General features: G+C 37.3%; 1 protein-coding gene across 2 annotated transcripts in view; it reads left to right on the forward strand.

Moving 5' to 3' along the window:
• The window catches only part of Rfx7 (regulatory factor X7), a 99,284-nt gene that overhangs the window by 70,821 nt on the left and 11,677 nt on the right, over window positions 1-16,786 (forward strand). For both annotated transcript variants that reach the window (XM_059268222.1, XM_059268221.1), the window contains exon 6: window positions 16,154-16,270. In XM_059268222.1, coding sequence (XP_059124205.1) covers window positions 16,154-16,270 — 117 coding nt within the window. The remainder of the gene's footprint in view (window positions 1-16,153; window positions 16,271-16,786) is intronic.

The following is a 16,786-nucleotide window of genomic DNA, read 5'->3' on the forward strand; positions in this document are numbered from 1 at the left end:
CACACAAATAACTTTGATATGTAAATAATATAGGAAACAAAAGTGTATAGGTTAGAGGGTTTCTAAGACATCATGACCAGTAAGTGTGAAATTCAGTCTTGCTTAGTGTGTTTATAATTTATTTGAAAGGAAGAATTCATTCTGGTAGAATAAATAAAGACAAAATTTTGTGGTTATTGAAACATCAAACTAACAAGAATTAATTTATTGTAATATATAATTTGGAAGAAAATTGTCAAATGCTGTTGTTAATTAGTTTAAAGTAATGCAGAGAAGCTATAATTATTGAAAAGATTGTTAACATCAAAAGAAAACTTTCTAGCTTTACTCATAATTCTTAACAGCTCAGGAAAGGGAACATAGTAGGGTTATAGAAAAAACAATGCATACTTGAAATGAGCAAGAGAACAAATCTGAACTAAGAGCTTTAGTGTTTTCTCTTAAGTTGAAACTGAAAGTTGTTCATTCCTACTCTCTGAAACTGTCTAATGAGTTTCTACTCTGTGCTGGACTCTGAGTATTTGAGGAGACTGGCACGAGCTCTGTCCTCACTCAGGATCTGTGTGTGTGTGTGTGTGTGTGTGTGTGTGTGTGTGTGTGTGTGTGTATATATATATATATATATATAGTAGTTATATATAGTGGTTTAGTGTGGTGATACTGTGTGCCTATGATCTCAGACTGATCCAGGAGGATTGTAAGTAGAAAGTTAGCCTAGACTACGTAAGAAGCAAGAAAAGACGGAGGAGAAAAGATGTATATTTATGGTAAGCATAGATCCAGTGCAAATAGGGTAATTAAAATAGAGAAAACATTCTGAAACTTCTAAGAAGTAAATCTGAATTCAATAAATGAGCACTTGTATGATATGACCCCGAGTTGAAGGTCAAGAAAATAGATGTTGTCAACAAGCTTCTATTACCTGGGCAAGTGTTTAACTATTCTTTTATCATTTGGCACATCTATAAAATGAAAAAATTGAAGATGAATGCTCTAAACTTATAAACTCATCTGTAGTAGGAAATGTTGAAATTATCCAAAGATGTCTTCCTAGTTTCCTAAAAGAAAAATTTGACAAATGATTTTTAAGACTTATTTACTTATGTATTTTATGAATATGGGTGCTTTGTCTTCATGTGCACCTACACACCTAAAGAGGGCCTCAGATCCCTTACATACAGTTTTGAGTTGTCATGTGGGTGGTGGGAATTGAACTAACTCATCATCTCTAGAAGAGCAGCCAGTGCTCTAAACCTCTGAGCCGTCTTTCCAGCCCCAAAAACGATGTTTTCATAGTAGACTAAGAAGAGACCTATGACATTCATGTATTCCTAAAGTGTTGGCCTTGCACTAATCAACAACTCATATCACCAACAGAGATATCACCTCTGTTTGTGAAAATGCATGAAAGCAGTAATATTTTTCTAAAAATAATATGTTACTATTATATATGATAGTGAATTTTCTTTGAAATCAAGAAATATCAAAGTTTTTTTTTAAATAAAAGAGATTAAAATTTTACATTGTTAAGGAAGACTAGTAATACTTCTAATCTTGAACCATTAATTTACAAATTAGTTGAGTTCTGTGAAGAATGTCATTGGAATTTTGATGAGAATTACATTGAATCTGTAAGTCATTTTTGTTAAAGTAGCCATTTTCACAATATTCTGCAAAACCATGTTTATGAGAGAGAGCTGTTTCCACCATGTTACTTCTTTACATTCTTTATTCAGTGTCTTAGTTTTCATGTAGAGGTCTTCTGTGTCCTTGATTAGATTTATTCCTAAGTATCTTGTCGAATATGGGATGGGTAGGCGTTAAATTGTTATAAATAGTATGTTTTTCCTAGTTTGTTTTTTTAGCATGTTCATTACCAGTATATGGAAAAGTAACTATTTTTTGTGTGTTGGCTTTATATTCTAATACTTTGCTGAAAGTATTAATCATATTCAAGATTTTTTTAGGGTCTATATTTTAAATGCAGAATCATGACATTGTCACATAAAAATAATTCTTTCCTATTTGTCTCCTGTTTGTTACTTGTCTTATTGCTCTAGCTGAGATGTCAAGAATTGGGTAGAGGGTGAGATTTGTTTGTTTGTTTGTTTGAGAATTTCATACATTTTGTCCATATCCATTTCCCTTCCCCACCTTCCTACTGCTGTTCCATCCATCCCACATCTCCCTCTTAAATTCATGTTCTCTTCTGAATCCAGTTAGTGTAACTCATATACACATGGGTATAATGTTGACCAGTGGAACATGTACAACCAGCCAGTAGGCTCATCCCTGAAGAGGACTTGCTTTCTCTCCCTCTGCAGCCACCTGTTACCTTTAGCTCCTCAGCTAGGGGAGAGGCCTTCTGAACTCTGCCCCTGTCTATGCTAGCATGTTGGCTAATGTGGTCTACAGGCAGCTCTAGCTGTAGAACGTTCATGAGTGCATCTTCCCTGTCATAACGAGAAGAGACTTTAGAGCAGTCATCCCAGTCTTCAGGCTCTTAGACTTTTTCCACACTTTCTGGGATCATTCCTGAGCTTTGGGTATAGGGTCGTATAGATATCCTATTTGGATACTCCATAGTCACTTTCTCACTACATTTTGACAAGTTATGATTCCTTGTAATAATCTCTGTCTGGGGCTGGAGAGATGACTCAGAGGTTAACAGCACTGGCTGATCTTCCATAGGTCCTGAGTTTAATTCCCAGCAACCACATGGCGGCTCATGACCATCTATAATGAGATTTGATGCCCTCTTCTGGTGTGCAGGCAAACATGCAAACAGAACACTCTGTACATAATAACTAAATAAGTCTTTATGAAAAAAACCAAAAACCTCTGTCTGCTACAAAACAAGCTTCCTTGATGACGAGTGAGAGCTGCACTTCTCTGTGGGTATAAGTATTTAGAAGGCAGTTGAATACTATGTCAGTTTGGCAAAATGGTAGTAGTAGGTTCTCTTCTAGAATCTGTGACCTCCAGCCACAGGTTCTTGGCTAAGTTTACAGTAGCAAATAAGAGTTTCTTTCTTTTGAACTGGCCATAAGTATAGTCAAACAGAGTTGATTACCTTCAAGATATTAGTGCCACTAATTCACTAATGCTGGGCCTGTTGTTATTGTAATTTGTAAGATTTTCAGCTGGGTGGGACTGTTGAGAACTTTACTCCAGCATTCTGCTTAACACCTTTTAACACCATGAAAGCTAGCCATCAGGAAGGAGGCTTCCAGATCATTACCAGCTTGATTTCTCCAATTCCCATGACCAGAGTGTATGGTATCTTCAGCTAGAGGGTCTTACCTTCAATCAAGAGTTGTTTTGGCCGGGCGGTGGTGGTGCACGCCTTTAATCCCAGCACTCAGGAGGCAGAGCCAGGTGGATCTCTGTGAGTTCGAGGCCAGCCTGGGCTACCAAGTGAGTTCCAGGACAGGTGCAAAGCTACACAGAGAAACCCTGTCTCGAAAAACAAAAAAAAAAAAAAAGAGTTGTTTTGAAGCCGGGTGGTGGTGGCACACACCTTTAATCCTAGCACTCGGGAAGCCGTGGATCTCTGTGAGTTCAGGGCAGCCTGGTCTACAAAGGAAGTTCAGGACAGCGAGAGCTGTAGAGAAACCCTGGGGCAGGAGATGGGGGGCGGGGTGTAAATAGAGTGGAGAGAACTGACACTCTTGTCTTATTCCTGATTTTAGAAAAAATGTTTTTAGTTTTCACTCATATTTGTAAAATGTTTTCTATTGGTTTGTTGTATAATCTTTATTATATTGAAATATTTTTCTTCTATTCCTAGCTTCTTTGGGACTTTTATCTTCAAGTCACAAAGAGACGTTTAACCTGATCTGTAGCTAGAGTTTTCATGCCTGGCCCACAGTCAGGACAAATCTCTCTCACCTGCCAGTCCCACAGCCACTCAGACCCAACCAAGTAAACACAGAGACTTATATTGGTTACAAACTGTATGGCCATGGCAGGCTTCTTGCTAACTGTTCTTACAGCTAAATTAATCCATTTTCATTAATCTATACCTTGCCACATGGCTCGTGGCTTACCGGCATCTTCACATGCTGTTTCTCATCATGGCGGCTGGCAGTGTCTCTCTGACTCAGCCTTCTGCTTCCCAGCTTTATTCTCCTCCTTGTCCCGCCTATACTTCCTGCCTGGCCAATGGCCAATCAGTGATTTATTTATTGACCAATCAGAGCAACATATTTGCCATACAGAACATCCCACAGCACTGATCAAAAGCTTTTTCTGGATCTATTGAACTGCCATACCATTTCTGTCCTTATATCAATTTATATTTTGCATTACATTTATTAATTTATATGTGTTAAACCAAATTTGCATCCTTGGAATGAAACTGACTTGGTCAGGGTATTTGATCTTCTGTTTATGTTCTTAAATTTGGTTTACCTGAATTTCTTTGAAATTTTTGCACTTGTATTGACCAGGAAGATTAGCCTATGGTTTTGGGGGTTTTTTTGTTTTTGTTTTTTTGTTTTGTTTTTTGTTTTTATATTCTTAATCTCCTTTTGGTATCAAAGTAATGCTGGTTTCATACATTAGGTTAGGTAGTGTTCCTTCCCTTCTGCTTTACAGAAGAGTTTAAGTTAAGGAGCTTGGTGTTAGCTCTTCTTGAAGTGTTTGTAGACTCAGCAGTGAATCTATCTGGAAATAAACACACTCAAAGAAGTACCTTACTGGTCCCCTAAATGACTTTAATCCCTTGAGCTGACAGTGGACATCAGCTGTCACAGAAACATAATGTGATTTTTGTACTTTGCATTTCTTTAGCTAGACACAAAACCTGAGATAATTCTGTAACAACATAAATTTTTATGTTTAATATCTGTCCTTAATGGCTGCTATTTATCATGCAAATCATGTTTAGATACCAGTTTACATTCTTCTAGGTTGTTTTAACCTTCTAGTTGTACATACAATAATGGCATTATGAGTGAACACTTAACACGTCAGTATGTCAGAATAAATACTAGTATATGAAACTGCTAAAGACTTGTGCATTTGTAATTTGGATAAATGTTGCCCAACTGGAAGCAATAGAATTTTTTGTTTGTATATTTTTCATTTCCTGTATTATTTCTGCATATTCTTTCATTGTTATCACTTTTGTTTTTCTTTGGTTTTTGTTATTTCATGTTGGAGATTTTCTTCTTATGTCTGATAATCTTTCTGTTATCTGTACTTACTTTATTGAAAAAGTATTTAATATAGCCCAAGCTGACCTTAACTCACTATGTAGCTGAGGCTCCCTCTTGATCTTGTCTCTACCTCAGCCTCTTTCTGCCTTCACTTCTTGGATTACAGGATTACAGATATGAGCTACCACCATGTCCAGCTGCTATCTCTTTATATTTAAATTTGGCAAGCAAAATAAAACCAAACTTTGGATGTTCATGTATATCCATAACTTGCAATCTACCACACAAAATCTGGGATTGCACACAGTAACTGTAAGAAGCAGTTTGTTTGTTTGTTTGTTTTGTTTTTTTAATTTTCTTGATGTCCCCTGCAAAGACACACCTTTCTTTTTTGTTTTGTTTTAAGATTAGTTTATTTATTATGTATATAGTGTTCTGCCTGCATGTATGCCTGCAGACCAGAAGAGGGCACCAGATCTCATTACAGATGGTAGTGAGTCACCATGTGGTTGCTGGGAATTGAACTCAGGACTCATGGAAGAGCAGACAGTGCTCTTAACTGCTGAGCCATCTTTCCAGTTTAAGAAGCATTTTTGAATTGTAAAAAAAAAAAATTGGTTAGTCTTGGTTTTGTTTTTTATTAAATAGCCCTTTTACTTATTTTGTTTCACTTTTTATTTGTTTTTTAGGTTATACAAAGTAACGGGTTTCATCATGGAATCTTCACACATATGTCATTATACTGTGTTCTCATTTGTGCCTTTCCTCTACTAACTTACCGCAGGCCTCTCCTTTCTTCCACCAGTTAGTCTCCATCTTTTATATTTTGTTAGCTTTCTTACTTCCCACCTCCTGTAAAATTTTTCTCCTTTTCTAGTCTTGTGACCTACAAACACACGTACATCATATATGAAAAATTTAGGTTCTACACGTAAGAGAAAACAGTGTCTTTCTGAGTCTGGCTTATTTTGTGTAACATAATGGTTTCCAGTTACATCCATTTTCCTGCATTGTTTTATTTATCTATACAATTGTATAAAATTCCACTATGTAAATGTACCACATTTTCCTTATTCATTCATTTGTGGCTAGTTCTTTTTCTGTCTGTTATGAATATTGAACCTATAAACACAAATGTATAAGTATCTCTGTGAAATGTTAAATTAGAATCCTTCAGGTCTATACAAAAGGATGTCTGGGCTACATGGTATTAATATTTTCATTTTTAACTTTCAAAAGATGGATGATGACTTATGTGCATGTGTTTGATGGATTGGGTGCACATGTGGAAGTCAAAGGGTCACTTTGTGCAGTCTGCTCACCCTTCCACCTTTTCATGGGTTCTGAGGATGGAACTCAGCTTGGCAGTCTTGAGTGGTTTCCTCCATGCTTCCCTCCTCTGCTCCTGCTTGAGTTCCTGGCCTGACTTCCCTCAGTATTAGCCTGGGATCAAGCCATGGAAGCCAGATAAACCCTTTCTCCACAAGTTGCCATTGTCAGTGTTTTTATCACAGCAACAAAAAGCAAAACAGAAAAGGCAACAGGTGCTTTTCCTGCTGAGCCGTATTGCTGGCCTGTTTTCAGGTGTTTGGTTTTGTTTTGTTGTTTCCATGACTCATTTCCATAGGGTCTGCATAAGCTACATTCCCACCCTCAGCTGAATTGGAGTTCCTCTTTCTCTTTCCCTTACCCTCACCAGCTTTTTAGTCACTTCCTTTCCTGGTGACAGCCATTCTGACTTAGGTGAGATGGAATTTGAAAGCAGTTTTAATTTGCATTTCCCCAGTGGCTTATAATCTTAAACATTTTTATATTTCTTTTAGAAGCAGTTCATTTATTGATTGGACGGTTTGGTTTTGAGGTGTTTAATTTTTACACTAACATCCTAGTTATTAGTCTCATGCATAGTGCCATAGTTTTTTCTTCTATCCTGTAAGTTCTTTTCTCATTCTAGTGATTATTACCTTTGCTGGGGGGAGGGGGGGCTTCCTAATTTCATGTGATCCCATTTGTCATTTCTTGGGATTATTTCCTATGCTATTAGAGCAATATTCAGAAAATCCTTGCCTGTGCCTATATCTTTGAGGTGGCTTATTATGTTTTCCTCTAGTATTGTCAAAGTTTCAGGTCTTAACATGAAGTCTTTAATTAATTTTTAATTGAATTTTGTATTGGGTGAGAGAGAAGGGTCATTTCATTCTTGTACGTGTGGAACCCATTTTTTGTCCTTTTCCTAAAGTATCTTGACGTATCTGTGTGAGTTTATTTCTGTGTCCTCTGCTCTGTTGTGCTGGTGTTGTGTTGCTGTTGTTTCTGGAGTAAGGTCAACACTGCCCTTTGTGCTAAGGATTACCTTAACTATTGGAGGAGACCTTTTGTGCTTCCAGAGGAATTGGGGGATTTTTTTTCCTAGCTCTATGAAGAATGTCATTGAAATGTCATTAGGGAATTTTGATCATCATTACAAGTGAATCCTGTAGATTGCTTCCAATAACACAATATAATTGCTTTCATTATCACAATATTAATTTTTCCACTTCATGAACATGCAAAGTTTTTCATCTCCTTGTGACTTCTTTAGTTTCTTTCTTCAATCTCTTAAAATTTTTCATTGTGGAGATCTTCCATCTCCTTGGTGTGTGTGTATGTGTGCATGCATATGTGCACATATCTGGTGTGGGTGTGGGTGTGTGTGTACGTGCATATGTGCACATATCTGTTGTGGGTGGGTGGGTGGGTGTGCGTGCATATGTGCACATATCTGTTGTGGGTGGATTTTTTTTTCTCTGAGGCTTTCTTGGCAAGTTTGTTACTGGTGTATAGAAAACTATATATTGGATTTTTATATTCTGCTCTGCTGTTTATCAGGTCTAAGAATTTTCTAGTAGAGTCCTTCTTTAGGGTCCCTTAGAGTAGAATCATGTCATCTGTAAATAGGGATCATTTGACATCTTCCTTTGCTATTTCTATCCCTTTTATTTCTTGTCTTACTGCTTTAGCTAAGACTTAAAGTGCTATTTTTAATAAATCTGGAGATAAGGGACACCATTGTCTTATTCCAGATTTTAGGGGAAATGCGTTTAGTTTTCCTCATTTAGTATTTTTGTTCTAGGTTTGTCATAACAACCTTTAGTTTGTTGAAATATGTTCCTTCTAGTCCTCATTTCTTTAGAGCCTTTATCATGAAGAGATATTTAGCTTTGTCAGGGCCCTGTTTGCAGTGGAATTCTTCCATTCTTCCATCATTAAAAATGATGTTGTTTATGGGTTTTCCTTGGATGAGCTTCTTTGGGTTGAGGGATTTTCATTCTTTTATTAGATTGCTTGCTCTTTGTCAAATGTTTTTGACTTTTTTGTTGTTGTTGTTGTTTTGTTTTTTGTTTTTCGAGACAGGGTTTCTCTGTGTAGCTTTGTGCCTTTCCTGGATCTCGCTCTGTAGACCAGGCTGGCCTCAAATTCACAGAGATCTGCCTGCCTCTGCCTCCCGAGTGCTGGGATTAAAGGCGTGTGCCACCACCGGCCCGGCGTCAAATGTTTTTTTACTGGGATCTGAGGTAAGATAACCATTTTGGATTTTTTTTCTTTATGCAGTCAAAATTTTATTATTTTTTTAATCAATCTTGTATTTCTGGGATGAATCACATTTGATCATTGTGTATAATCTGATATATATATATATATTATATATATAAGAGAGAGAGAGAGTTAGTTAAATTCAATTTGTCAGTGTTACACTGAATATTTTGGCATCTTTATTCACAAGAGATACTAATTTGCAGTTTTCTTTGGGTCTCTTCTGATTTGTGTATCTGGGTAATGATTGAAGTATGAGCTTGATATAAGAGTTTGTTTTATTTTTATTTTTTAAATTAATTTATTTATTTTTAGGCACAATCTCACTATATAGTTCTGGCTGTCATGGAACTCACTCTGTAGACCAGAATGAACTCGAACTCACAGAGATCTGCCTACATCTGCCTCCCAAGTGCTGGGATTAAAGGTGTACACCACTACATCCAGCATTTTTTTTATTTTATATTTATGGGTGTTTTGCCTGCATGTATGTCTGCATGTCATATGGATGCCTGGTGCCATGGAGGCCAGAGAAGGATGTCATATCCTATGGAACTGGAGTTACAGATGGTTGTTAGCCACCATATGAGTGCTGAGAATCACACCTGGGTTATCTGCAAGAGCCATCTCTCTAGCCCCAATGTGGAGAGTTTTTGAATTATCATTGAAACCACCTGAAACTGGGGTTTTCTTTGTTGGTACTTTTAAATCACTAATTCAGTCTTTGTTACAGATCTAATTGTCTTTCTCAGTTCATTTTGGTAGTTGTGTGTTTCTAGAATTTTGATCATTTCACATAGCTTAATTTGATGGCATTTAGTTTGTCGTCGTTTTCTCTCATAGTAATTTTTATTTCAGTAAGGTCAGTAGCAGTATTCTTTCATCCCTTATGTTACGTAGTTGTGTGTTCTTCTTTCATCCCTTATTTTACGTAATTTGAGTGCACTTTTTTTAGTTCTTCTCTCCTGTGCCCTTGGTCAGTTTATCAACTTTGCTGATCTTTTCAAAGAATCAACTTTTGGTTTAATTTTTTCCCCTAATACTGTTTCTTTCCTTCCCACTCCAATCCTCATATTTTTTTCTTCTTTTTTTGCTTGCTTTTAGTTTCCTCCCTCCCTCCCTCCCTCTCTCTCTCTCTCTCTCTCTCTCTCTCTCGTTCTCTCGTTCTCTCTCTTTAGCTTAATGTAGAAGAGTGAAGTTGGGCTTTTCTAGTATTGGCATGTGTAGATTTGTGTTCTGAGTGCTGCTTTGACTGTATCTCACATGTTTTGTTGTGTTTAAATTTTTATTTACCTCTTAAAGTATTTTATAATTTCTCTTGTTACTTATTCATTAGCCCACTGGTTATTTTAAAATATTCTTGATTAATCTCCATGTATTTGTGAATTTCCATGGTTTCAGATGTTAGCGTAGATGCTCCCAGTCTCTTCAGACTCTGAGCATACTGTTCTCTTCCTGGTTATTTGTTTTAGTTTTTTTATGTTTGAACTGCTGTGTCTTTGTGTCTATAGTTAACCTGATTTGATCATGTTTATGTTAAACCTGTTGTACTAATACCTGATTTAATTAGAATTTTGCAATCTTTTACATTTAGTGTAATTGCTGATGAGGTATGAATTACGTTTGTTGGTTTTGCTGGTCATTTTTTGTGTGCTATACCTCATTTTATTCCTCTTCTCCTATTGATGTCTTTTCATTAAATAAATGGTTATTTTCTAGTAAATTGTTTTCTTTTTTTTTTTCCGCTTTCTACATTTTGGGTTTTCTTTCTTTCTTTTTAAGATTTATTTATTTATTATGTATACAGTGTTCTGCCTGCATGTATGCCTGCACACCAGAAGAGGGCACCAGATCTCATCATAAATGGTTGTGAGCCACTATGTCATTGCTGGGAATTGAACTCAGGACCCCCTGGAAGAGCAGCCAGTGCTCTTAACCTCTGAGCCATCTCTTCAGCCCATTTCAGGTTTTGTAATAGCTGCCCAAGATATAATAACTATCATCTTAATTTATTTCAGAATCTAGTTCGGGTTATACCTACAAAAATACGTAAATATGTTTGTATGTGTATGTCTGTTTCCCTTACCCCATACATTTTTTTCTATAATGTGCCATCAGCACAGATTTATAATTGGTGTTATATGCAGTTGCCTTTCAGTTCAGATAGGAGAATATCAAAAGTCACACATGGAAGATATATTTACGTTATACTTTATATTTAGTTGTTTTGGGTTTTTTTTGTTTGTGTTTTGTTTTTTTTGTTTTGTTTTGTTTTGGGTTTTGGTTTTTCGTGACAGGGTTTCTCTGTGTAGCTTTGCGCCTTTTCCTGGAACTCACTTGGTAGCCCAGGCTGGCCTCGAACTCACAGAGATCCGCCTGGCTCTGCCTCCCGAGTGCTGGGATTCAAGGCGTGCGCCACCACCGCCCGGCTTGTTGGGTTTTTTTTGTTTTTGTTTTTGTTTTTTTTATTCTTTCTTTCTTTATTCATGTGAATTTCTTTCAGAGCTGCTATCTCATGCCCGTTTAAGCCCAACTGACTGCCTTAGCATTGCTTGTAGGACATCTGCTAGTATTGAATTGGAATTTTGTACCCCTCTGGGAATACCTTCATTTCTCCTTCACCTTTGAAGGATGGCTTGTTTTGTTAGAAATAGACTTCTTAGTTGACCGTTTCTTTTAGTGCTATGTACATGTCATCTCACTGCCCTCTGGTCTCCTGTTTTCTTACGACAAATAAGCTGTAGGTCTTATTGAAGTGAGCATTTGTACATAATGAGCCACTTCTTGTTTCCTTCAAAATCCTATCTTTGGCTTTGACTTTTAGCTGTCCATAATGTTTGGTTCTCCAAGCTTTTAGTACTTGTTTGTTGTACTTCTGAGATATGTAAATTAATTTTTTTCTTTAACTTGGGTTATCTTTAGCTGTTTTTGGTTTTTTGAGACAGGGTTTCTCTGTGTAACATCCTGGCTGTCCTTGAACTCAGCATAGACCAGTTTGGCCTCAAACTCACAAAGATCCGCCTGACTCTCATGCACTAGCCTGCCCAGCTGCTGTGGGTTGTTTTTTTTTGGGGGGGGGTGTTGTTTTTATGAGCATTGGTGTTTTGCCATGGGTGTCAGGTCCCCTGGAAGTGGAATTACAGACAGTTGTGAGCTGCCATGTGGGTGCTGGAAATTGAACCCAGGTTCTCTGGAAGAGCAGCCAGTTCTCCTAACCACTGAGCCATCGCTCCAGCCCTGCTGTTGTTGTGTTTTTATTTTTGTTTTTTTAAAGATTTATTTATTATGTATACAGTGTTCTGATGCACATATCCCTGCAGGCCAGAAGAGGGCGCCAGATCTCATTACAGATGGTTGTGAGCCACCATGTGGTTGCTGGGAATTGAACTCAGGACCTCTGAAGAGCAAGCAGTGCTCTTAACTGCTGAGCCATCTCTCCAGCCCTGCTGTTGTTTTTTAAATAGTCTGCCTTTCTTCTCTCTCTCTTCTTTGGAACTCTGGTGACATCCAAACAGATCTCAAGGACTCTGTTTCTTTGTCTTCATTCTTTTTTTCCTCTTGGTCTTCAGAGATCGTGATCTTCTTAGTTGACCTTATCTTCATATTTGCTGATTTTTTTTTTTTTATGGACTGCTCAGATCTGCTTTTTTTTGGGGGGGGGGGTTGTTTTGTTTTGTTTTGTTTTTCTGAGACAGGGTTTCGTTGTGGCTTTGCGCTTTTCCTGGATCTTGCTCAGTAGACAAGGCTGGCCTTGAACTCACAGAGATCCGCCTGGCTCTGCCTCCCAAGTGCTGGGATTAAAGGCATGCGCCACCACCGCCTGGCAGATCTGCTCTTAAGACTCTATTGAATTTTTCTCACCAGTTATTACAATTTTAAACTGAAGTTTTGAGTACTTATTTTCATCATAGCAAAATTTTATTACATATTTTCTAGAACTATAACTTTTATTAATATATGTAGTTTCTGTCTTTCTGTTGATATTTCCTGTTTGTTGAAATTTGGTTTCCCTTCACTTTGAGTATATTTTAAGTAACTGGTTTATAGCCTTTGTGTAGCAAGTCCAACATCTATCTAGACCTCCTCAGGCATAGCTTCTAATGATTACAGTTTTTTTTAGGAAAAGGTTTTGATTCTTTACATAGCTCATAATTCTTTGTTGCAAGTTAAACATATAATATGGTACTCTGGAAATGAGATTGAGTCCCTGTCCAAGGCTTGTATCTGTTGCTTCTTACAACTGTTTCTCTTCCCTTTTTTGCGGGGGTGGGGTTTCAAGACAAGATTTCTCTGTGTAATAGCCCTGGCCATCTTGGAACTCACTCTGTAGACCATGCTGGCCTCAAACTCAGAAATCCACCTGCCTCTGCCTCCCAAGCGCTAGGATTAAAGGTATGTGCCACCACCACCCTACTAAGGAATGATGATTTCTTAAGTGACTGTTTTGAACTACACTGTTACTATGTCTGCCTACTGAAGTCTACCTAGCTTAATAGTCAGCTAATAAGATTAAGATTTCACTAAGGACCTGGAACCAATAAATCTCCCAGTCTTTATTCACCAGAGGTCTCCAGGAGTGTGTACTGGGATTCAGCATCAACACTCAGGCATGGAATTAACTGTCCTTAGCCTTCACTTTCTGCTTTAGAGAGACTTTCTCTTTAGTCCAAGGTAGGGCTTTCTCAAGTCTCATGAGCATGTCCACAACCCTCCAAATACATGTGATTCTCTAAGAGTCTCAGGACCATTCCAATTTTTCACAGCAACACATCCATCTTATCCCCCAGCTTCTCTTTACTCTTTCTGGTTAGTTTACAGCTTTCTGCAATTGTAGCTTGCATGCAGTCTTAGGCAACCCACAAAGCCAAATACTTGCTTATAATTATTTTTAACCACTTCTCCCCATCCCATCTCCTCAAAGGACCTTAATACTGGCTAAGCTCTACTAGATCAAGTTCGATATAGACAGCCTTCTAGCAGGTCAAACATGGTAATTATTTATATACACAATAATTTAACTATTTTAAACTGCTGCAGTCTTTCAGGCATACTGATCATTGCATAGTTATCTCAAATCAAATGATTTTCAAGAGTAATTGTTTGATCTTAATTTTAGTTCTGCTTAATGATACTAACGGTTCTAACTTATCAAGGCCTAACCTAAAAGGCACTATAGCACAAGCCTGGGAACCAATTGACTTGGGGACAGCTGCAATCACCTACACTATACTGTGCACTCTGGCATTCTTGCGTGTCTGTGACAAACTCCAGAGCTAGTGTATATAGCCATGTCTTAGCTGTGTGTCATTGCTCTGCCCCAAAATAGGTAGCAATATGAAAGAAGCAAATTATGTATAGGTAAATATCAGACACTTTCTGAATTTTCTCTACAGACTCAATGTATTATTTCTTTAGAACATTGGCATTTCAACAGTCATTTTCTTTTACCAAATTTATCTTTGAAATTACCACAGATGTATTATTTGATTGACACTTTAAAGAGAACATTATCCAAACATATTTCTGGGACTTCCCTACATTTTTTTTTTCCCAGACAGAATCTAACTGTGTAGCCTTGGTGGCCTGGAGCTCACTCTGGAGACCATGCTGGCTTTGAAGTGACAGAGGTTCCCTTGCCTCCTCTGCCTCCTAAGTGCTGGGTTTAAAGGCGTGTACCACCATGCTACCTAGCTTCCCTGTGTTTGAATTTGTTGTCATCTGTAACACATGAGTGATAAGATTCATTAAAATAACAGGGTTGACTTGGTTAAAAAATTGTTAGAAAATAATTAGAAAAATAACCACCCTTATAAATTATTCTGTATAAATATTAGAAAAAAATTGATAGAATTTTGGTTGCATCCCAAGTATCCAGTGTACTTATAGCTATTAATTGGCAGTGTAAGTATCTAATCCATAAGATACGTAAATTAGATTAGATTAGACCAAACCTCTTTGTACAAATTCCTATCTATAAATTTCCTAATAAAAAATTTACCTCAAGGATTTGAGAAAAGTGAAGTAATACTTTTTATAAAGAACTCAATGATGTAAGGTCTGGTCAGTTATTCTCTTGACTGTCTGCACTCATCTTCTCTACTGTGTTTTAGAATATTTTTGTAGATTAAATAATATTACTTTTGCATTATGTAATTAAATTGTAAATGACGTGAAAAGGTACTAAAGACTGAATTCCATGTATTTGAGTGACTTTTTCAGTCATATTAAATGATAATTGTACTTCCAGTCTTTAAAACATAATTTTAAATAAAGAACAAAAGAAAAAGACCAAATAATCTCATTTTAAGAATGATGTTAGCTGGGCAGTGGTGGCCACACTCCTTTAATGCCAGCACTTGGGAGGCAGAGGCAGGCTGATCTCTTTGAGTCCGAGGACAGACAGGGCTACACAGAGAACCCTATCTTGAAAAACAAAAACAAACAACAAAAAAGAATGATGTTAGAGTTAGTTATTCTATAAACAGAACATTCTTTTTTCTTTACTTTTTTATAAGTTGCCTAAAAACTACCTAACTATGAGTTAGGTGTTAATTGACACCAAATCTTGCTTGAGGAATCCTGCAGTTAAAGCAGGAAAATGAGATGTAAACTAACCAGCATCTTCCTTTGGCCTGGCATGACCCATGGCTTATAATATAGACCTCATTTCAAACCCATGACTGGGTGTACCTTATAAATGCTATAAATTATACTTTAAACAGAATCACTATTCAGAACTTTACAATGGGTAAGAATGAAATTCTTTTTCTTTAAAAATTAAAACCACTGAAATCTAGAGAGGCAGGCCACCTTACAGTAGAGTTGTCATAATCAGGGAGGAACTCACGTGAGGTAAGTCACTGTTTAACAGTATGGCCGTTTCTGTGTGTAACAAGAAGTTAAGCTGTACAACTGAATTCCTTTCTCATTCTAAGCTTTCACAAAATTAAAGGGATACAAAGGGAAAAGGTGACTCTGGACCTTCAGGACCTCACATTGCCAGTGGAATAAAATGTTGGTACAGATGATCTCTAAGGTCTCTTTTAGTTCACATACCATGTTTCCGTGTTTAAACCATCTCCTGGCATTAACAGTGATGTCTGACGTGGATGATGTGAGACTGAACGTTATCTCTGTGTGAACTTGTTGTATGTGTAGAAATTATAGCCCTGCTAGATGAGCTTACGTGAGTGCATTTAGGACCCTGAGTTTAAGCAGATGCTGTTGAAAACAGTGCTGCAGACCTTTAGAGTGAATCCAGCAAATTCAGTCTGAATTTAATGTGCAGCTCTCAAGAATGAATGTTTATAAATTATCCTGAATTACTTCACTTTATTTACCAGAGCATACTGAAGTAACACCATACTGTGTGATGCTGAATTCTGTCACTTTTTAATTGGTCTGTCCTTCTTTTGCAGGAGCTATTGTGACAATCTTGGCTACCACCCATTAAGTGCTGCTGACTTCGGGAAAATCATGAAAAACGTATTTCCAAACATGAAGGCACGCCGTTTGGGCACTAGAGGCAAATCTAAATATCCTTTATCAGAATGCTGTCAGTGACCTCTTTTGGCTCATCTGCTGTTGTAGCTCAGTTGGCAACTACATTTAGAAATAAATGTAAATCAACAAATAAACAGCTCAAAATCCTTAGAAGAATAACTACAAATGTCATTTCCCCCAGCTGTTACCAAACTACATAAGAAATAGCAAGTGGTTTATGAGTTTATAAGATTCTGATAGGTTTTATTTTATTTATTTATTTATTTTTGGTTTTTTTAGGACAGGGTTTCTCTGTGTAGTTTTTGGTGCCTGTCCTGGATCTCACTCTGTATAGACCAGGCTGGCCTCAAACTCACAGAGATCCGCCTGGCTCTGCCTCCTGAGTGCTGGGATTAAAGGTGTGCGCCACCACTGCCCAGCCTAGATTTTATCTTTTATCGTTTTCACTATTTTATCGATTTTTATTCATATTTTTGTGTGTATACATGTGCATGTGTCCTCAGACCAGGAAAAGGTGTTATATTCTCTGGAACTGGAGATACAGGTGG

Source organism: Peromyscus eremicus, chromosome 7 (genome assembly GCF_949786415.1).
Source record: "Peromyscus eremicus chromosome 7, PerEre_H2_v1, whole genome shotgun sequence".
NCBI classification, from domain to species: domain Eukaryota; kingdom Metazoa; phylum Chordata; class Mammalia; order Rodentia; family Cricetidae; genus Peromyscus; species Peromyscus eremicus.